Source organism: Vanellus vanellus, assembly GCF_965231255.1.
Source record: "Vanellus vanellus genome assembly, chromosome: 5".
In the NCBI taxonomy this organism is placed as follows: domain Eukaryota; kingdom Metazoa; phylum Chordata; class Aves; order Charadriiformes; family Charadriidae; genus Vanellus; species Vanellus vanellus.
This window is the reverse complement of record NC_138910.1, coordinates 12,225,163-12,247,964: the sequence shown is the minus strand read 5'-3', so window position 1 is coordinate 12,247,964 and position 22,802 is coordinate 12,225,163. Positions and strand designations below refer to the sequence as shown.

At 40.5% G+C, this 22,802-nt stretch overlaps 1 protein-coding gene across 4 annotated transcripts in view; it reads left to right on the top strand.

The window, feature by feature from the left end:
* Window positions 1-22,802, top strand: part of KALRN (kalirin RhoGEF kinase) — a gene marked incomplete at its 5' end in the record, with an annotated part of 529,922 nt that overhangs the window by 236,297 nt on the left and 270,823 nt on the right. For all 4 annotated transcript variants that reach the window (XM_082483615.1, XM_082483616.1, XM_082483614.1 and 1 more), the window contains 2 exons: window positions 9,696-9,887; window positions 16,661-16,792. In XM_082483615.1, the coding sequence (XP_082339741.1) occupies window positions 9,696-9,887; window positions 16,661-16,792 (324 nt within the window). The remainder of the gene's footprint in view (window positions 1-9,695; window positions 9,888-16,660; window positions 16,793-22,802) is intronic.

Genomic DNA, 22,802 nt, shown 5'->3' with positions numbered 1-22,802 from the left:
CCATTTGTGGTAAAGCAAGCAGGAAGAGCAAGAGGAGACTGAAACAGAAATAACCCTTTCCTGGCTGCAGCCCAGCTCCTGTGGTAGGTGGTAGTTTTGTCTCTTAGCATGCACGAGAACTCTGTGCAAACCTGTGTGAAGAGACTGTAGTAAGGACTAAGCCCCTGCATTTGTTCAAGGCAAGAGCCAGCGACGGTTAGCAATGAACTCAGGAGAGATCGATGTACCTGAATGAAGCAAAAGCAGAGAAAGTTGGGTGATGACTCTGAACATACTGATAGGACATTACACACCCCAAGCCTACACAGCAATCTGAGCCATACTTTGGTTGTCAGAGAAGTGGGGCTAGAAATATGGATCAGGTCTGCTTCACGTGTAACAACACTTTAATGCAGGAGAGTCTTGGTGATAACAGATAACCTGGTGGGAAAGAACCACCACAGCTAACTAACTTCTTGAGGTGAGATATACAAGGTCTGTATGTTTTGCCAGGTTTTCCAATGTACAGTCTGATTATGTTGGGTTTGGGGTTTTTTTATCTAATATAGTTTTCTCTAACAAAATTACAGTCGGTGATGGGCAGCGAAGCTGGTGAGGGGTCTGGAGGACAAGTCTTATAAGGAATGACTGAGGGAACTGGGGTTGTTTAGCTTGAAGAGGAGGAGGCTGAGGAGAGACCTTATCACTCTCTAAAACTACCTGAAAGGAGATTGTAGAGAGGTAGGGGCTGACCTCTTCTCCCTGGTGACAAGTGATAGGACGAGAGGAAACGGGTTCAAGTTATGCCAGGCGAGGTTTAGATTCGATATTAGGAACATTTTTTTCACTGAAAGGGTTATTAAACATTGGAATAGGCTGCCCAGGGAGGTGGTGGATTTGCCATCCCTGGAGGTGTTTAAAAAAAAGGTAGACGTGGTACCTGAGGACATGGTTTAGAAGTGGTTTTGTCAGGTTAGGTTAATGGTTGGACTTGATGCTCATAGAATCATAGAATGGTTTAGGTTGGAAAGGACCTTGAAGATCATCGAGTTCCAACCCCCCTGCCATAGGCAGGGACACCTCCCACTAGACCAGGTTGCCCAAGACCACATCCAACCTGTGCCAGTGCCTTTCCACCCTCAAAGGGAAAAACTTCTTCCTAATGTTTAATCTAAACCTGCCCTCTTCCAATTTAAAGCCATTCTCCCTCATCCTATTGCTACATGCCCTAGTAAAAGTCCTTCCCCAGCTCTCCTGTAGGCCCCCTTTAGGTACTGGAAGGCCGCAATAAGATCTCCCCAGAGCCTTCTCTTTTCCAGGCTGAACAACCCCAACTCTTTCAGTCTCTCCTCATAGGAGAGGTGCTCCAGCCCTCAGATCATCCTTGTGGCCCTCCTCTGGACACGCTCCAGCAGGTCCATGTCCTTCTTATGTTGAGGACTCCAGAGCTGGATGCAGTACTCCAGGTGGGCTTTCACAAGAGTGGAGTAGAGGGGCAGAATGACCTCCTTTGACCTGCCGGCCACACTTCTTTTGATGCAGCCCAGGATGCAGTTGGCCTTCTGGGCCGCGAACGCACATTGCTGGCTCATGTTGAGGTTCTCATCAATCAGCACCCCCAGGTCCTTCTCCTCAGGGCTGCTCTCCAGCCATTCCCTGCCCAGCCTGTATTTGTGCTTGGGATTTCCCCGACCCAGATATAGGACCTTGTACTTGGCCTTGTTGAACTGCATGAGGTCCACCTCATGAACTGCTTGGGCCCACCTCTGCAGCCTGTCCAGGTCCCTCCGGATGGCATCCCTCCCCTCCAGCGTGTCTACCTCGCCAAACAGCTTGGTATCATTGCCAAACTTGCTGAGGGTGCACTCGACCCCACTGTCCATGTCGCTAGCAAAGATGTTGAACAGTACAGGCCCCTGTACCGGCTCCTGGGGAATGCCACTCGTCACTGCTCTCCATTTGGACATCAAGCTGTTGACCGCAACTCTTTGAGTGCAACCATCCAGCCAGTTCTTTATCCACCGAGTGGTCCATTTGTCGAATCAATGTCTCTTCAATTTAGAGACCAGGATATCATGTGGGACAGTGTCAAACGCTTTGCACAAGTCCAAGTAGATGACATCAGTTGGTCTTCCCTTGTCCACTGCCGCTGTAACCCCTTCATAGAAGGCCACCAAATTTGTCAGGCATGACTTGCCCTTGGTGAAGCCATGCTGGCTGTCACCAATCACCTCCTTGTTTTCTATGTGCCTCAGCAGAGTTTCCAGGACGATCTGCTCCATGATCTTGCCAGGCACAGAGGTGAGACTGACTGGCCAGTAGTTTCCTGGGTCTTCCTTGTTTCCTTTTTTGAAAATCAGGGTTATGTTTCCCCTTTTCCAGTCAGCAGGAACCTCGCCAGACCGCCACGACTTCTCAAATATGATGGCTAGTGGCTTAACGACTTGATCTGCCAGTTCCCTCAGGACCCACGGATGTGGGTCCCATGGACCAACCATGCATCAAGTCCCATGGACTTGTGCACTTTCAGGTCCCTCAGGTGGTCTCGCACTTGATCTTCACCTACAGTGGGCGGTTCTCCATTTTTGCAATCCTCATCTTTGCATTCTGCGTCATGGACAGTGCAGCTGCGATCCTTGCCAGTGAAGACTGAGGTAAAAAAGTCATTAAGTACCTCAGCTCTGTCTCTGTCCCGGGTAACCAGATCTTGTGTTTTCTTACAGAGAGGGCCCACAGTTTCCCTAGCCTTTCTTTTCTCACTGACATACTTAAAGAAGTATTTTTTGTTTGTCTTAATGTCCCTGGCCAGATTTAGTTCTATCTGGGCTTTAGCTTGTCTAACCTGATCCCTGGCTGCTCCAAAGATTCCTCTGTATTCCTCCCAGGCTACCCGCCCTTGTTTCCACTCCCTATAGGCCTCCTTTTTCCTTTTGGTCATGTCCAGGAGCTCCTTGTTCATCCATGCAGGTCTACTGGCTTTTCTGCCTGCCTTCCTCTTTGTAGGGATGCATCGCTCCTGAGCTTGGAGGAGGTGGTCCTTGAATATTAACCAACTTTCTTGGATCCCTCTTCCATCCAGTGCTTCATCCCATGGCACCATACCAAGCAGATTCTTCAAGAGGCCAAAGTCAGCTCTCGTAAAGTCAAGGGTGGTCAGCCTGATGATCTTAAAGGTCCTTCCAACCTCAACAATTCTACAATTCTGTGTTAGAAATACATGATCATGTGATTGCTACTGCACAACTGCCTTCATTCAACTGTCTGTCTTTTATGGCAACATCTTAGTTCAGTTGTTCATGCCACCATTTGATTTCTGTTGCAGACTGTCAGAAAATGGCTAGTGCATATTATTTGATAATATTTATATTGTAGTAAGAACAGGAGGTTTAGGTCACTGTTCTAGGTGTACACACTTTCAAAGGAAGAAGTAGTCTTTGACTTGCAGTCTGTTGCCAAGACTCTGCTCCTACAATATTTATATACACAAATTACTTTTGGACATCAAGAATCTTCTTGCATTAAATTACCCAATGATAGATATTTGTGAAGTTAAGGATTAGTATTAAGTAACATAAAGTGGAAGGTGTTAGAGAGAAAACTATAGCTCTGGTGAACTTATTGTTAGGTAGGTACTCATTTGTGTTTATAATTCAGTATTCCTCAAGCTCTTCCTGCAATACCCTTGGCTGCAAAAAGAAAATGACAGCAATCCTTTCCTGTTTCTTTACCAAAGAATGGGGAGTTTATTACCCTCAGATCTGTTTGCAAACCAGGTAGAGTATTGTGACCCACCCAAGTCTGAAAACTTAAGATTCTGGTGAGTTAAATAAATTAAAACATTCATATTGTTCATATCAGATTCATATCTGATGAGCTTTCAAGCTCTTTCATGCTAATTACAAAACTCAACTATTTAGCTACAATGCTTTGGGCTCAAGACGTGGGGATTGGTTCAAAAAGAATGACTTTTCAAACCCAATGAAATGGTGCTGCTTTTTTTTTATATATATATAAATATATAAATCTTTTGGTTTCTGAGTCTCAAGGGTGAACTAGATGGCACTATAAACTTTTTCTCTGGGAATTTACTTTATAATTGGGAGTTTTCCTAGAAATTTGCTTTATAATTTAGCTAGATCTTTTTTTATGCAATATATTAGTCCCAGCAAATGTTGGATTGAGAATAGTTCAGCTATCATGAATCTGAGTCACAAAATAATGAAAACGTGAAACACTCTCATTGTTTGTGGGACTTATGGTTGTTTATGGCTTTTGACATTTGATTTGTCTTGTCGATACATTAAAATTACTATTGAGAGAAGATACAGAGGAGGACAATGTACCTGAGGATGGCTATATGTTTTGCAGGGAAAAACTTCAGTGGAAGTTGGATTAGATCTTGGATCTCTAACGTGTTTTGTTTTGATTTTTTTTCTTTTTCTTTACATTGTGCCTAGTGTCCTTTAAGCCTGGCATAACTAATAATAGTTAAAATATTCTCTTCAGTTCCTCTAGAAAACACACTCTCCAAATGTTTATTGGATCATGCCTTTTGTTGCATGCTCTTCTTATACATCTCTACAGGCATGCTGTGACCAAAGCTCCTTCTTGGAAAAACAATTTGTTACTCTCTTTTTTACAATAATAATTCTTCCTTTGAAATTAACAATGTGGGATGTGGGGAAATCATGTATTTGAGGTAATAAACTGTAGCGTGGTATTTTTCTTTCAAATAGGGACCATAGATTTTTTGTCTGTCATTCAAGGCAGTGCTTGTTTTCACTTCAGTTTCAAAATAAATTATGTTAGTCTTTATCACAGCTGTATAATGTTTATGCTGGAGCAATAATACTTTTCATGAAGATGAATATTTAGCTCCAACGTTTTGTGAGTAATCTCAATCTAGTAAATTCACAAGAGAAAAAAAAGTGTTTCGATATGACACGAAGCATACTGGTCGTAGCTCCGCACTTGGATACACGATATATGTGCCATTTGTTCCAACTGAAGTTACTCATATTTCCTTTGCCAGGTCTTTTTTATGCCTGGATCTATTAACCTCCTTAAGAATGAGTTATCACTTTCTGTGGGACGTGCATAAAAATGGCAGTGTTCAGTGCTGGCATTGCTGCCTATCCCGCTGTCAGGGAGTTAGCTGTCTGACACGAGATGGAGATGCATGTAGTCCTACGAAAGTTGCAATATATTGCAAACACGTTACAATTACCATGTAAAGGCTGATGATGTCTGTTGAAAATTCCCGACATTTATCTGAAATGAACGATATTTTTCTATATGTGGGCTGAGCTAAAATGCCATCCAATATTATTCTGCAACAGGCTACATATAATTTGCCTTGTTATAGAAACTTAAAGGTCTTAAGATATCTCATGAGTTTGTTTTATCACTGAAACATTCTGCTTTGGATATATGTGTTAGGTTCATTTCACAGATGGTTTATAAACTCACAGTAAAACAGTGCAAGCTGTTTTTTGGGGGTTTTTAAATTTTATTTTATTTTAAAGAAGAACTCTTCAACAATCAAATTTCACCTTCAATTAATCTGCAAAACTCTTCTCTTGCAGCCCACCTTCGCTGCTTGCCATTACAATATCTCAACTAGTTCTCTAGGAAATGAGATGAATGCAGCCAAGTTCCTTGCAGATTTAGTGCTTCTCACTGCTCATTTTTCTTTTGTGAGTGTAAGGTATTCTTTTTATATGTGTGTTAGAAGAAAGGATTGTTCCAGCTAGAGTTGGAGGGTTTAATTAAGAGGGAAGGTCTCCCAGCATGTCCGCTAGATGATCAGGGCTGAATTAATGTATTTCCCTGTGGGAGATCATTCCGCAGTTGGAACTCCGCTACTGTCAGTGCTTATTGCTGAGACTGAGGGCTGTTATCCTAGCGAGGGACCTTAGCAGTGATTGCTTACACTGGAAGGAACAGCTATGTTATCGACATTGATGACCAGAGTCAAGGCCTTGTTTAGGTGACAGAAATGGATAAAAAATGGGTAGACAAAGAGGGGTGTATGCACTTGCAAGGCATTGCACAAGGATTTCCTAAACTATAAAAGAAAATCTTGCATATCGTGATGTTGATGTACATGTGGGGAAATTTTTCTTTTGTTTGCCAGTCAAGTGATCTTTAGAAGGCAAAAATCCCCTTTGTTGACTAAAGTTTCAAAGTTGAAATAAAGTCAATGAAAAATTAACTGTAGCATAGGGAGTGGCTTTGGAAAGTCCACAAATACGTGTAGAATAAAGGTTTTTTCAATGATAAATGAAATTTATTAGCCAAAGTTTGGGTGTATCCTAGTGTCACTACAACAGAATGTCAACTGAAGTGCTTTTACTCTTACTTCTTAATATATTGTTTTCTCATTGTTTGACCTATTGTAGTCCTATATAGCCATAAATCAGTGGTCCCTTGCAGTCCTTTTTGGGGACACTTCTCTGTTTTGAAAAAGAAAAAAAAAGAAAAAAAAAGAGGCCTTAGGTTATATTTACAGTGAGACTCTCTATGAGCCTGATAGTAGTGGATATTCCAGCCTAAAGGAAAAATAAAGTCACAGGCATTAGTCACTCTCTTTAATTTATTTTCTATTAGGATAAAAAGATCTATAAGATAGTGAGATAGAAATATCTCAGTTTTTCAAAACCTCGGTTTTTAGAGGTGAACAAACCAGAGGGAAAGGAAGGTTTGACTTTGTGAAATGTCAACAGTTGACTTCTGACAGCATGGATTTTTGTTCAGTTTTACTCAAAACATTACATATTGGCAGATAAAGATGGAAAAAAGTCGTTTACAATTTTTTTCTACTTCAAGGTGGAAAATAAATGTCTTGCATTTCTTGGGTTGTGGTCAATTACATGTTTTCCTCCTGAAACTAAATTCTGAAGTGCCTTGAATCCATATTGCATTTTCCCTCAACCCACAAAAGAGATCCCATCTTACCCAATTTTTCCCTGAGATCCCATCTTTCCCAATAATAGTGGCACTGGGTAATGGCCCTGAGGTTGTAAAATGTGTTATGTCTGGTGGGATGTACTATGCCGAGTTTCAGATCTTTAGCCAAGTGTTTGCTCTATCTTGTTTTTCTGTGAGACCTTGGACAAGTCTTCACAGAGTTATCAGAGTTGGAAGGGACCTCTAGAGATCATCTAGTCCAGTCTTATGTGTTCAAGCCCCACTTCACTGTCTCTGCTTCACTGAGGTGGGACAGATAAAGTGGAGGTGAAGAGTGCACATGTCCAGAAGTAGGAGGTATTCCCTTTGTAATACCTGTTGGAACCATACAGAAGAGCACATCACGTGTGATATTGCACTTGAATCCATTTATTGCTCAGACAGCAACAGGGGAAGCTCGGGAGTCTGTTTCCTGAGCCAGTTCCATTTGGTGCACTAAGAACAGAGGTGTGAGCAGGTGACTCCCAAATTGCTCCTTGTTTTGTGCTGGAAAAGGTATGGAGTTAGTGAGCTGGCTACAGAAAAGGTTGGTACTCTACCGTGAAAAAATCTCATCTAGGAAAGTGAATTTTCATCCATTAAAATCCTCATCTCTCTATAAAAATATAGCAAATAGACATAAAAATATATAAATCTCCCTAACTTATAAAACGGACTCTAAGAACATCTGCTGTATTTCAACTGATCTTACCTTTACCCTTCTGCTAGTTAATACATCTATATACTGTAGCTATAGGGAATGAAGGACTTCAAAGTTGTTTTCTTCCATGCTCATTGAATTGCAAGGGCTGAGAAAATTCTGCAGGAAAATAAATAAATAAAAGCAAGATGAAAGCAACTATTTTTTACATGAGAACAAAACTTCTTCAGCAACTTTTCTTTTGCTTCAAACACAGCAAAGTTCCATGTCTTCATTTGGTTCAACTCATCCAAACTCTAGGAACTGTAGTGATGCTACACTCCTTTCCGCCAGAAGAGCTGACCTGAAATACTGCAAAATGGTCTTGGCTGAGGCTCAGTCATGAACATTTTCTGGGAGAAAGGTTTAAATATTTAGTCTAAATTCCAATTTCTAACCTAGAGGGACACAAAGAAGTGCTTGTGGCTGGTGGTCAAAATTCCAAATCATAATACATTTTTTAGTGTACTTTAAACTCCAGAACAATTTTGATCAGTTTCTCTAATTATATGGAAAAAAAGTATTTTTATTTCTTTCAAATTAATCTGATGCTTTTGAGCCAAATCCAATTTTTAAGGAAAGGCTATGTGATAAGGGAAAAAAACAAACCAAAACAAAACAAAACAAAACTGGAGGCTGGGTATTGCTTTAGATCTGTGTTATTTATGTGACAGCTGTCACAGTCGTGGTTCTACCTGGGCGAGCAGAGAGGCTGTAAGGGCTGTGGCCCCATCCTTCTTTTCCCTTTAGCGCCTACAGGTATGATGAGTGTACTTCGTAGTTATCCCACACACTTTGCAGACATGCTTTGCCCTGCTTCACAACTTAGTTTGGACCTGTGCCTGCCTTGGCAGTGCTCTGTTGTGTTTCATGTTTGGATTGGCAGATATCTTTCCGCATTGTGCTCCCACTCACTATGATGAGATCCTGCTCCAGCAAAGACTTCCACGTCTGATTTATTATTTGCCCATGAGTAATACTGTTAAAATCATCAGGAGTGTGTCTGTCCTTGTGCATAAGGGTCTTACAGATTCTACTCTCTGAAATTCCTAAAGCCCCTTTGAAATACTTTAGTGAAACAAGAAAGCAATGAGTCAACATTAGCAAAACATCTCAAATTCTGGGATGTTCCTTTCCTCTGGTGAGGAGGAAAGAGAAAGGAGAAGTGTTTACATCAAGTGACATTCCAGAAATCTGCAAGACAGCTGTCATTTGTCTTTTGATGGCGCATATTTGTAAGACGTTGTCATGATGGCTGTTTATTTTCAGGTTTATGTTCCTATGCAGACAGGGGTATTGTAATGCAATTACATTGCTGTCCACAGTTCAGTTTGAGAAAAAGCGATCCTTCCACTGCTTCAAGGCTGAATAAAAACCATCATGGAAAATTCTTATGAAAGAACAAAAAATATTACCCTTTTAGGAGGCTTTTTGAATCCTTCTAAATTCAGAGTGTAGTTAAATGATATCTCTGCTGGAGAACAGCTTAAAATAACCTGCAGAAAAGATAACATTTTAACTGAAGACTATAATTTAATAGACATTTCTATGGAAACTCTTCTATTTCTATAGAATATCCTTATGAGCTCTTTTAAATTTTACAAGAATTTTCCATTTGTTGACACTGCATGTCTACAAAGGATTGTCAGAGAGTTCTCAAAGGACAGAAAGCAAACATTTCAGTTACAAATATGTGGATATAGCATCCAGAACTGTGAAGTAATGCAACAGAAATATCAAGAATAAAATAGAAGCAATGAGTAGACGCTAAAAGGTGAGTAAATAGCTAAAGTATGGCAAATTAGTTTTACATAAATAAATTCAAGGGGAGAGGGGGAGATAACAGTGTTAGATAATGGCATAGATGTGCAAAAAGATTCCCGAGGGATGTATTTTTAGAGTGGAAGGTAGTATGCCTGCTATTCATGCATATTTAAGCGGGTGGTTGATTGCTTTCACTGAACTGCTCGGCTTTATTCCAACTGATGGTGTTTGGAATGTGTAATGAAGGCAGAGGGTGGTCATGGTTCTTCCTTCTCTTTATTTATGTGTGCTTTTTAATTTTCAGAATGCCTATGTCAACATCAATCGGATCATGTCTGTTGCGTCAAGGCTTTCCGAGGCAGGCCATTATGCTTCCCAGCAAATTAAACAAATATCTAGCCAGCTGGATCAAGAGTGGAAGAGTTTTGCTGCAGCTCTGGATGAGCGTAGCACCATCTTAGCCATGTCTGCTGTCTTTCACCAGAAAGCTGAACAGGTGAGCTGCTTTCGTGACTGCCAAAATGAGCCACTGCTCCTTTGATAACGACGATGCTGCAATTATTACATGATGGCTTTTGGCTTGTAAGCAGTGAGGTTAAGAGCCGTGTTCCTAGTGGATCAGTGTCTCAAAAACAAATAGTAACTTTTCCCCCCCAAAAAATGGTGCATGTTCCCTGAACGGGTAAGAAAATATGTTTATGCCTTAGTGATGAGAAAGAATCTGATCGTAAGTGAAGTGCACCGGTGCAGTAACATGCTGCCTTATTTCTATTGCCTAATATTTCATCAGTGCTGTGGGTAAATTCAGGATTATTATGGTCAGGAAAACAGTATGTATCTGCACTCATACGTATATGTGGTATGTGCTGTGTGCATAGGAATATTCACATATGAGACATAGACCCACACCAGCAGACAGATTCTAGGAGCCAAAACACATTATTGTTAATGAAACTTATGGAATCCATTCCACACTGTACTCTTGCAGTGCTCTCCGTAGCCCCAAACTTTGTTAGACCTAAGTAGAGACTTCAGAGACAGCTAGGAACATCCAAGAAAATTTTCCATGTCCCTGAACTTGGGTTTGTATCTTTAACAGCTACCAAAATTTTTCCATAATTTCATAGCTACAAAAGATTTAAAATATGCCAGTGAATAAACCACCTGTTTTTTTGACACCTAACCCAGGCCCACTTAATGGTTCAACTTTGATCATATGTTGATTACATTTATTTTCCAGTGACAAACATTACTTTGGGGCTCTCTTCAGTATTGTTGTATGCTTGTTTTTACAAGTAGTTAACATCAAAGCTACTAAGTGGGTGCACTTGATGTTTATAAAATGACCCATACTTCAAGTGTCTGAAGAAGAAATTATAACTGATAAGCCAGAAACTGTACCTCGTAAGCCAGAATATACGTACGGAAAAGTTTAGCTCAAAGAGTAAAGATTTTCTTTATTGTTTCTGACCGTAGAATTACAATGAGTTTTTCTTTATTTTGTGTTTCATATTGACAACAGGCCATAGCATAGAGCAATTACTCACCCTACTGGGCACTTACTCATGTAAGCGCACTTAGTGGCTCTGATGGGACTGATCCACTAAGGAGATGCTCGGTACAAGTACTTTCATCTCTGTGCAATGCGCCTTGTAGTGTTTAGGTGTAGTCTTCATGTTAATAATTGTCAGTCATCATATGTTCATAAAGAAAAGTGAAAAAAGAATTTATATCCAGTCTTTACTCACAATGAGAACGTTTAAGGTTTATTAATGAATTAGTTCTTTCTTGTTTGTTTTGGTTTGTTTGGTGTTTGGGTTTATGGGTTTTTTCCTTTTTTTTTTTTTTTAACGAGCAATCCCCTGTTTTTCTGAAGTGTCAGCCTTGTTTGCAATTTATGAGGAGTTACTGAGGTATTGTATAGCATGAAAGCTGTATTGAACTGTCTGTCAAGCTAGAGGTGAATTATTTTTTTTTTTGTCTTCCTACCTTTTGAACACTGTCAAAGTGGGTATTTTGCCTCAGCCTTAACTTGAAAAAAAAAGCTACACTAATGTCACTTTCATCTTTGGGTCTTTTTTCTTTACAATTGTACGGGTGGGTCTGAAAAACCCAGTCCTGCCTTGGAACTTCTTCATAAGGAACTGAAGTTTGTGCTGCCTGACAGAAGCTAGTCTCTCATTACTAAGCAGACAAAAGAATTTGCTAATTGTGAATAGCAGTTGCTCTTCACTTGCAAAAAGGGACAACTCGGTGGAAGACAAGTGCTCATGTGAAGCCTGGAAACTCAGACTGCTGCAGAAAAGAAATGCGGGAGTCAGTGTGCCCATTAGCCGGACGAAAATTTCAGCCTTGCTTTAGTAACTCTGGTAGGATAAACCAATGACTTGCATGCTAATAACTTAGTCATTTCACCTCTGTATAGTATAAAAAATTAGATGTTTGGGATTCAGTCTATAAGTCAGTCTGTTGTCTATCAAACATTCATTCCAAACGTGACTATTATTTGGCATCACCTAGGTTGTTTTTTTTTTTTTTAATCAAATCAAGGCTTCATTATTTTACAATAAATAAGGCTTAAATCTCTGAAGCGAAGATGCAGATAAACCCGCTATTTCCTCTGTCCCAGATCAAATCATTTTTGCTCCCTTTGTTCTGTCAGTAAAGGTAGTCTTATTGCAGATCCAACCATTTCTCCCACAGTGTACCCCTGCTTCCCTCGTACCAATCTGATACGCAGATTGTCTTTCCTTCTCCAGTGCAATAAGCTGCTACAGTCTCTTTGTTCGTTCCTTCCTATTGATTGAAGTTCTCTGTGATGCCAACAGGAAACAAGTCTATTAGAACCATAATCTTTCAGCCTTTGGCACACCCCAGCCTGCAAGGAAGTTCTTGGCTTAGGACAGAGATTTATGAAAAGCTCCACGATCTCTATAATGTGCAAGCTGAGCAGGAAGCAACTTGTTTTTCAAGGTCTCTTCCTAAAGACCCCACACAAACGGCACAGAATACAATTTGTCTGGCTTGGAAGGATGAAAGGCTAAGTCAACCCTGCTGGGAATTGAACCTCACATCTGTCTTCACGTGCCTCAGAATCACATTGCTTTCCTGGCTCTTATAGCAGATACATGTGGCATGTTGAATGGAACTTGGCTGAATGAGTTCCTGGATCAAAGCTTTTTTTTTTTTTTTTTTTTTTTTTGCTTTGTTTCTTTTTCTTCACACGTGTGTCGTCTTTAATTTTTTTAAACACAATTTCTACATACTAAACCATCATCAAGAAAAGACCAAATAAAAGAAAAGGTAAAAAAGGAAAGAAAAGGAAGAAAGACAAATCTTGCCAACTTAGCCTCCAGACAGGTTTTCTTCAGCACGTGTGTTTGATCAAAAGCCAGTAAACTAAACTCCAAAAAACCACTATGTCCAGGTCAAGGTGCAACTCAAGATGTTCAGTGGAGGTGTTTCCCAAATGTCCCTTAATTCCACCTGCTACAAATCTCGTTTTGCTTTGTTTTGTTTTTTCCTTTTTCCTTTTTTGTTTTTTTTTTTCCCCTCCCTTTTTTGTGCCAGCATGGAGATATTCTAGTGCAAAAGAGAATCTGCTTCTGTATCTTTAGGTATGTCTGAGGCTATTCAAAGTTGCAAGAGAATGTAGGAGAACATGCCTTATCCTACTGTGATTTCAAGAGAACTGTGCTGATTTACAGCAGATGAGATTCTGGCCCACTGACTGCTGGGTGAGGGTAGCAGGCATACCAGGTATCCTCCCTTTCTTGGATGTAATCTCTGAAAGTGTCCTAAAGTATTCACAAGATGCTCACCCTACAGATCCTCTCAGAATGAACAAATTAATGTCTTCAATTAATCAAGAGACTTCAATCAATTAATTCCAGGTCAGAGTCTACCCTCAGAAGTGCACAAGCAGAATTACTATTTAAGGCAGTAGGTGTTAGGTGCACACGCTAGACATTTATGCTGATTCTCTGAAGACTGACTGCTGACCATTTGTTTCATATTACCTTACACCCAATCGGGAAGACTAGTGTTGTCATCTCTGCCTGGATGTCTCTAAGCTCATCCTGAACTCCCCTATTTGAGGAAAAGGAATGAAAAAAGGCGGGGGGGGGGGAATAAGGAGGAAGAATTCAAGGAAAGGGAAGAAAGGAAAAAACAGTTGATATCTATAAAATGCAGGCATAAGACCAAGATAACTTCTGCATTATATAGGGAAATTCCAGAAACAACAATACAAAATATACCATTAGGCTCATACAAAGAATTCAGGGCATCAAGAGATCTTATAGGTCACTCTGGAAAACAGTTTCATGACTTTCTTCCCATCTTTCCACACAGCCATTCTGGGGCATGAAAATATACAAGAGTTCAGTTCTAATTTCTCCCGGGCCTGGGGGAACCAGCCTGGTTATCCTGCGTCTTCCACGCGGAGACATAGCAAGCCATAAGCAAGGACTGTGCAAAAAGTGTTGAGAAATATAGGCTATAAAATGTCTGAGCTGTGTTTTGGAGCAACCATGTGATACAGCATGGCAGTCCCTGAGGAAAGTTAGTAAGGAGTGGTCTGAGAATACATTATTACCCGACCTGATACAGAATTTGCAACTTAGGTGAATAGGTTGTGAGTCAGGAGTAAGCGTAGGTCATTACTTTAAAGTTACTTTGGGATTGGATCAGAGGCACAAAGGTACCTTAGGGACTTTTTTTATTTTTTAGGAGAGATTTTTCTTAATCTTTCCTAAAGTCTTGAAAAACATAGATTGGAGCCTGTCATTTCAAATCATGTTTAAGCAGCTTTTATGTTCCCAATAGGAGCTGTTCTAGTCTATGGGCTAACTAGAAAGTTAAGCAATTAATTTAAATGGTATTGAGTATCCAGTGGATAGTAACAGCTCCTGTTCCAACCTAACAGTTAGCAATTTACGATTTTAAATGCATTTTTTTTCAACTTAGTCAAATGATGGTTTTTGCAATATGACTGTTTCTAGCATGAAAGGTTACATTTAATAAAGTTTTTTGTGTCTGAAAAATAATAAAAATTAACATACCTGCTTTTTTCAAAATACCCAAATCAATAGTCCTATGGTATGAACTAATACTTTGCAAAAATCCTTAAAAAAACATTTGCTGTCCTTACGTGAAGCTACACACACAGCACAGACCACCATGCACTGTTTCAGGGTATCAGAGTAAAACACTGACAGGCTGCATTTCTTAAAACTTTTTAAAACAGATAACGTCCACTGCTCCTGCTAGTGGCAGAAGTGAAATTACTGATGTAATTGTTGATGTGACATTGTCTATATACAATAGATATACAAAAGAAAGATAGATGTGAAACAACAAGGTGGAAGAGTGGTTATGTGCATAGGATCTTCTTGAGACTGCTCCCACCTGCTGTGCAAATCACAGACTGGGGATATGTTGTTATACGGGTAACAAGACTATAAGAGCTTGTACTAAAATTCGTAGAATTCAACAGTTTTGTTAAGAGCCATAACAGTGGGATTCTAGCAGCAGGAGCAGTGGTCTATAAGGTGTAAAGGTCTCTTGTTCACTGTTTTGACCAAAAGATTCATGTAACAGCCCCAAAAGGGATTGACCTCAACGCTGTGCTCTTAAAACTGTATAGAAAACAATGTGAATTCTACTGCCTTGGCACAAAATATGATGACTTCAGCTTTATGTGAGGTGTTTGGGGATTTCAGCTGAAGAGATTCAAAAGATCAGGAGACACACCAACACAAGAGAATCTGGCATCCTTGCCTCCAGTCTTCTAGAAAGCACAGTACTTTGTAGACATGAACATTTAGGAATTCATCTTTGTCACTGAATCTTTGTGCACTGAAAAGAAGTGTTTACAATGCAAACACTTTATAGCGTTGATTACACAGCAGCTTGGTGAATAGCTTTACGCTGTTAATAAAAAAGGATGCTGATGCCAGAGTTGAATTGAAATTCTTTGCTTCGAATCTCACAGCCCTTCATGCTGTGAATGAGTACCTTACTAACAAGCCACAGGTGAACACTTCAGGAGTGGATAGAACTGTGATCCTGGGGGTGGTTTTGTGGAATTGTATGTTCACCCTACAGGGCACTGCATCTGTTGTATAATTAGATGTTCTTTTTTATAAACAGCGCAAAGTATGGCAGGCTGGTTTAACAGAAAAACGGAGGAAGACAAAATATTAATGAGAAGTAATGAGGTGGCATTAGGCAGTTAGTATGGACAAAATTTGAACGTGTGAGCTATGTCATTGAAGTAAGCCCTCCTGAAAAGAAAAACGGGATGGGAACCTTAGAGACTAAATTCCTCTTTTCTTTTACAGAACAGGCAGCACCCAGGAGAGCTTCCCCAATTTGTTCTGCCAAAGTGCATCAGCACTGCTCTGGAGGCCTTTAAGAGTGGAAAAATATTTTTTTCCATCCCTCTGCTCCCCAAAGCCATTCAGTTTCTGGCTGTCTGTTAAGGCTTCCAACCAAGGTGCTAAACCATATCAATTGCAATGGTAATGATTTTTTTCTCCCTTTTTGTGGATGTCTGCCCACCAGGAACTGGACTGAGACCAGCAGCTCATTTTGCATTGGCTGCTTAGCAGCCGTCAGATGGTAATGGTATCTGATCAGCGCTGACCTGGGCCAGAATCAAATGTGTGACCCAGGGGGTTAAAGCCTTGGTATCCTATTAGCAATCCCACTGAGCTGGCCCTGGGTTGGGAACTGCTTGAATACAGACTGTCTGCTTTTCACTGAAATGAATGTCAGCATTGATTTTAATGGGAGTTTTCTGTTGCCCAAATTAGTAGTGTTAAGGCCAGGTAAGCGCCTGGGGGAAGATTGGCAGCTGAGACAATGCCAAATATAGCTGGAGCTGTAACTGTGTCCTGTTGTGCTTCACACTGATGTTTTTTTCTAAACATGTGGCAGCCTCCCTTTTTGGAATGCAACATTGTAGCCTCCCTCCGCGGTATGCAAAGACTCTTAGAATGAGTGTTTTCTGGGCCTGGTTAAAGGAGTATTTGTTTTTAATGCAGAAGAAACAGAAAACATTCCTTTGGATCTAGGTGCTCTACAAGCACTGAGGAGATGATAGGAATGTGCTGTTCCAGGGAGCCTGAAAGAACTCCTTTATAACCAGTACATTTTCCTCAGTCCATGCTGCAATCATCTGTGATGCTCTACAAACGAATTTTTCTATTTTGGTGAGATGTTGTTGTGTGTTACTGTTGCTCATTGTTCCTGGAATTGTTTCAGTTCCTTTCAGGTGTGGATGCCTGGTGCAAAATGTGCAGTGAAGGAGGCCTCCCCTCAGAAATGCAAGACCTGGAACTGGCTATCCATCATCATCAGACCCTGTATGAACAAGTAACACAGGCCTACACAGAGGTATGTGCTTCCCAGAGAAGAATGTGAGTATCTGTTAAGCAATAGCAGATATTTGACTGCATTTTGGAGCCTAGCTTTTATAAATGAGATGGGTTCTGCTTTCCCATTCTGCAACTTTATCAAAGAAGGAGTCAGATCAAACCCCAGACTGTAGGATGTGACTCCTAGCAATTTGCTTGTAAGGGCACAACAGGACAATCTGGGGCACAAACCCCATACAGAAATGAAATCTAGACCTAGTGCTGGCACCTAAAAGAAGAGCCACTTCACTGCCTTTGCTGAACAGGGAACTCCTTTAAGCCCCGAGTAGCTTTACTCCTGTTGCTTTCCTTCTTTGAATGAATCCTGGCTCTAGCACAGGTATGCAAATGGGAACAGAGGATGCCAAAGGCTTTTCCCTTCAATATACAAAGTCACAGAGATGTTAGGTCCTCATTACAATGAATGCTGAAAGGGACTGTGCTTTAGATAGAATCATAGGATCTAGAATCATTTAGGCTGGAAAAGCTCCTTGAGATCATTGAGTCCAACCATTAACCTAACAATACCAAGTCCACCACTAAACCATGTCCCTAAGTGCCACGTCAGCTGTATTTGTATATACTGTTGTCGAATATCTCAGACTTAAATAGGGTATATGTTTTTTTCCTTTAAAAGAGGGTGCCAAGGATGCTAAGACTAAAACACATTCTCTCACATTTTGTCAAAATAACCCATAAAATTCTTCACTTACTTTTTCCCCCAGCTGCCGACAGACAGCTGACATTCACTGCATCTGACTGTGCAGGCCAGGGTCTGTGTTCAGTCCACTTTATTTTACAAGAGAGCTGCAGGACCTTCCTGGCTTCTGGGAGGAGTCCTGTTAGGAATGAGACTAGTCTACATGTTCGCCCCAGGCATGGGACAACCTGCAAATTACTCTGGGGGTGGGAAGCCACGTACGTTATCCATTCTGTTCAGTTATGCATGTCTCCAGGACTCAAGCCTGTTGGAAAGTAATCCACAGATCACCTGAATGCTTGGGTTTAGTTGCATTTTTTATTTCCCTGTACTGTGCTGTGCTCTACTGTCTTTCTGGGTATCACGGCATTTTGATCCTTGCAGGGTTTTCCAAGCTGTGGTAGTGTTTGCTACACTTAACAAGTTACCCAGTGAAGACTCCAGAACAGAACATAACAACTCTCCTCCATGCTCAGCCCTTTCTCTGCTCATCATGTTCTTGGAAGAATCTATAGAATAAAATCGAAAAGGATTTGCTAATCTAGGCTTGGTGGTAGGCACTCAGGCGTACACAGTGAAGTTGTGCAGATACCTTGATGATGAATGTAAGGAATGTCAGATAGAAATCTCCTGTTTTCTGAACACCTGCAAGAATTTGGGAATTCAATTAGAATGAGGGAATCTGGGTTGCAATCACAAAGGGCAATTTCTTATTCAATACTCAGGGTTCTCAGGAACAGCAGGTCGTGTGAGCAAACACAGAACAGTCCTGTTGAACTCTAGTTGCAACTATGAATTTTATACAAGTGCCTAGTTAGGTGATACTAAAGTTTCTTTATTGCATTTAAAAATTGTTTCTAAAAAATAAGTGAAATTGGGATTACATAAAAAATAATAATGTTTGAAACTGGTGTTTTGTTAATCAGCCCCAGTCTTAGGCTTTGTGAAATGAAAATTCATTTAAAACTCATTAACAAAAGCAACCTTTAACATGCATATTGCTTTTGCCAATGCTTCCTCAGAAAGCTATAACTTGTTGTAGACATAGCTGTTTAAAACATTTCTGTATTACTTTACTAATAAGTACATTTTTAAACACTATGTAGAATTGCCAGGAAGGTTACAGTCTGTTATTTCAGAAATGTTCATCCCTTTTCCCACAGCTACATGGTGAGCTGAAAAGCCTGGGTTAGACCTAGGAGTCCTGCCTCCTATCCACATGCCTATTTCTCCAATCTAGATAATGCCCTTCACCCATAGAAAATAACGTTTCTTCCCTCAGAGCTCTCTATGGTGGAATGAAAATTGTAGCTTTTTCTTTCCTTTCTTTTCCTGCAGAGTCACTGAAAATCTCTGTTTCTATTTCTATAATTGTAAGAGATTTGGAATAGAATAAACGTTCCTTGCAATAACTATTTAATATCAATATTTAATAGGATATTAATTAACATTTAACAGGATATATGGGCCTATTCTGTTCTGTTACAGAGCATAACAAAGCAGTTCAGATTCACTGCAGGAACGAAAGATCTCAGGGAGACCCTTCTTTTCCATCTTGCCGTGGTTGTAGGCATAATTATTGGCCTTCTTTCCTTTATTACACTTGAGTGAAGCTCAGAAATAGTGGAGACAGATCATGGGCCCAATATGCAATCCACAGCTAAGCAAGCCTCTCCTATGCTAAGCCGTGCTGCTGGCAGAACAGGCCTCCTTCATTCTTCTGAGAATCAAGCGGTGCTCTTGCTTCTACTTTGGGTAGAACAGTGCTGGAGGGAGGAGATGCACGAGATGTATGCCTTTGGCAGATTCCCCTCTTGCAAAAAGAATTCCTCTAGATGTCTCTAGCCACGGTGTGTTTATGTTGCTGCACCAGTGTTTCTAGTGGATGAACAGCGGGAGACAAACTTGGGACACCCCTACTGAGGACTGTACTGGTTTGGTAAAGACAAGGAGGGAGAGAGAGGGAGGCTTTCTCCAGTCAGGCTTGAGCCTGGTTGATGGTAAGAGCATCTTGTTCCGTGCGACTTGATTAACTGCACTTTACCGTCTGTTCCCAGAGGCATGATATACTTGCTCTAAACACCAGGTTTTTTTCCTAGTGCAAATTGTAGCTGTTTCACAGATGGCACTGTTAGTCTAGTCACTTGCAAGGCTTTGGAGGTCTTTCTGACCCACTATATAGGATATCTACAGATTTTAATTTTTTCCCCACCTGTGTATACAGCAACCATGAAGATTATTCCACTAGCACAACAAAATCTATTTTTTGGTTCACTCAAGGTCACATAACTTCTGACAGAGGCATTTGCACACTGCCCGTCCTAGCCCTTCTCCTACCATGCAGCCAAAATGCAAGAATATCACCGTGTGACAGGAGTGTATATGTGTCTTGTGTCAGGTGGTGAGTTAAACCTTCCCAGAGAGTCCAGCAGCAATTCTGTACTTTTCAAAATAAGTGAGAAATGGCCAAATTTGCTTTCACAAATGTAGCACTGGCACTTACACCGTACATGGACTGCAAGCCATGCTGGGTGCAGGTCCATTTAGTTTAAGACTTTTGCAATACTTCTTAAAAATACATCATAAGGGAGACGTAAGTGAAGTGGTACAACTAACCAGGGTTGCTGATGCTTGTCTCCTTGCACAGCCCTTGAAAAATTCACAAGATTCACATGAAAAAGAGATTTGGTGGTTTAATTTTGCAGTTATAAGGAGAACATGGAAATGACTGAAGGAGCACAGTAGGTAACTTCTCTGTTTGTGAAGCTGTTCCTTTCTGAAATCTGGTTATTGGTGAACTCTGAGAGCACAAACTTTTTGTGCCCATTGGTTGGGAATGCAGTAATACTCACAACAAAAATACTTTCAGAAAAGAAACTTCTCAAGCCAAAGAACTTCAGAGCTGCAGAAGATATGAAATCCTGCAATATGTATGTAATCTTTGTGAATACAAAGTACCATTGGTTACCTGATTGTCACTGTGCTGCTTGCCATGTATTTAATCCAGCATGACCAGACAAGCATGTAAATTGGAGAGCAGGAGAACACTTCTAATAGACTCTGATTTGTGTTCATGATTATTAGCAGAACAACACAAGCACTTGAAGTCTGGAATTTATCTCTGGCTGTGTAGAGAATAACTAGAAGTCTATGCCCATCAGCGAAAAGTCATAACTTGTAATGGCTGAGTCTTTTGAGACAGACAGCAGGAAGAAATTATCATGCAATAGATAAAAGCCTAAATCCTATAGAAGAAAAAGGAGTAAAAGAGAGTGCAGAAGTGTATTTGCTCTTTACCTCACACCACAAATCCGGGAGAACGTTGTCCTGTCTCAGCTTCAGATGAAGCAGGGGCATATGAGCTGTTGCCTTTGAAACAATCTTTTTGTTCTGCATTGCCCCTGCCACTGAGACTTTTTATTGTAAAGGCCTTGTTGGCCATATTCACCCACTAGTCAGCTCTGGAAGAGCACTTTTTTGTAAAACTACTGCATTTAGTCCAGTGTTTCGATCATGATTAGCATACAGAATATTTCACCCAAGGATCTGACCCCTCAAAATGGAAGAACTACAGGATTATACCTCTAGGAAACAAAACAACCTGACATGCAGCGCCTGGAATTGGGAGGTGCTGTAGGTATGAATAGGTATATGTTGTGGCACCAAGTTTCCAGGAAAGTTGTCCTGAGCAAAGTATGCCTGTCATATTGTCTGTTCAATCACTTATCTCTTACTGGTAAACTTTTGAATCTTTATTGTTAGTCCTCATTCTGCTGATTTCTTTCAGTGTAAATCGGCAGGGACTATACTAAAAGCATTGTAACACCACCCAGGGACAGATTCAGACCATCTGTAAGCGCAAAGGCCAGTAGTAACAGGGTGAATTCACATTGAATTTAGCCAGTGCAAAGAGTGACTTTCTGGTCTAATAAGGTGCTCCCAAGTGTATGCATAGCCTCGATTTCCTGTTCCAAATGATTAAATTGTTGCTGATTATCTCCACACAGATAAAATAGGATGTAGTATGCCATATCTCCTTCCCTGTCTAGAGGCTGCTTCTTCCTGCCTAGCAGCTATTGCCACCTCCATAATGTTGCCAAGGTAACACCTGTGGCTCAGTGTTTCTTTGTAAAATCTCCCCCATATTGCCACTATCCACTGCTGCTGGCGAGTATATTTGTTCCCTCTGTGACCCCAGCAGGCTTCAGCATGTGCAGATTGTTCCAGCTGGTCTTCAGCAGCAACTGAATTTGAGTATGGAAAGCCACTCCCTGTGGACTCTCCAGTTATTTCCTGATCTAATTACAAATTGCCCTGAATATTTAAAAAATCTCTAAGGATCTGCCTAAGCCCACCTAATAGTCACATAATATGACGAGATTTGACTCCCACTTTTGCCAGTATGCATCTCAAAGGCTCACTTGATTTCTCTGAAAATGCACCAAACACACACTAAATACAACAGACTGGGACATGGCATGGCTTGCCAAAAGACACGGGTTTGGGTATTTGAGGATATTTGCTATATTTGAACAAGCAACTTATCATACAGAAATAAATGAGACTTGGAAATCCTTGAGATGTATTTTAACTTCGACTGATAATGTTCAAAATTCAAACTGGATGAAAAACATTCATTAAGCCATTCTCTAGCAAGGCTGGTGATTGTGATTGCACAGAAATAAAACCACTTTTCAGAAAATCTTGTCATTTTCACTGCCATTTGTTCCAGAGGGGAAAAGAGAAAAGTGGGCTGGGAACAGGCAAGGGATTCCAATAGTGTCCTCATTTACCATTTCTGTTGAACAAAATATTTTAACTTTGCAATCTGCAACTGTAAAATCTTTCAAAAAAAAACATTTTTAGAGAACTAGTGCATGCACACACTTGGTTTTTATGGTTCCATTTTTCATTTTGCCCCTGCAATATGAAAATGCTTCAGGAATGGTCCAGGAAAAAATCTGGCATTAAAAAATCTGGCATTCTGGGGTTTTTTAATGCCCAAATGCCTCTGCATCTGCAGATGTGTTTTAATATGCTCAAAAAAGGTTACGTGTGTGCAGAGGGCTTTGCATCTGCCTAAAAACTTTGTAGCCCATCAAAAAGGGAGACTATAGGTCCCTCTGTGCTGTTCCTGGGGAAGAAGAGAATGATTATCATATACTAATTTATTTTTCACTGCCACTGAATGAAATACAGAATCGGAATGTCACACTTCTCAACGTATATACATACTTAGTAATCTGACGAAGAAAGGACTTTCCCTTATCATACAGAATATGAATGACTC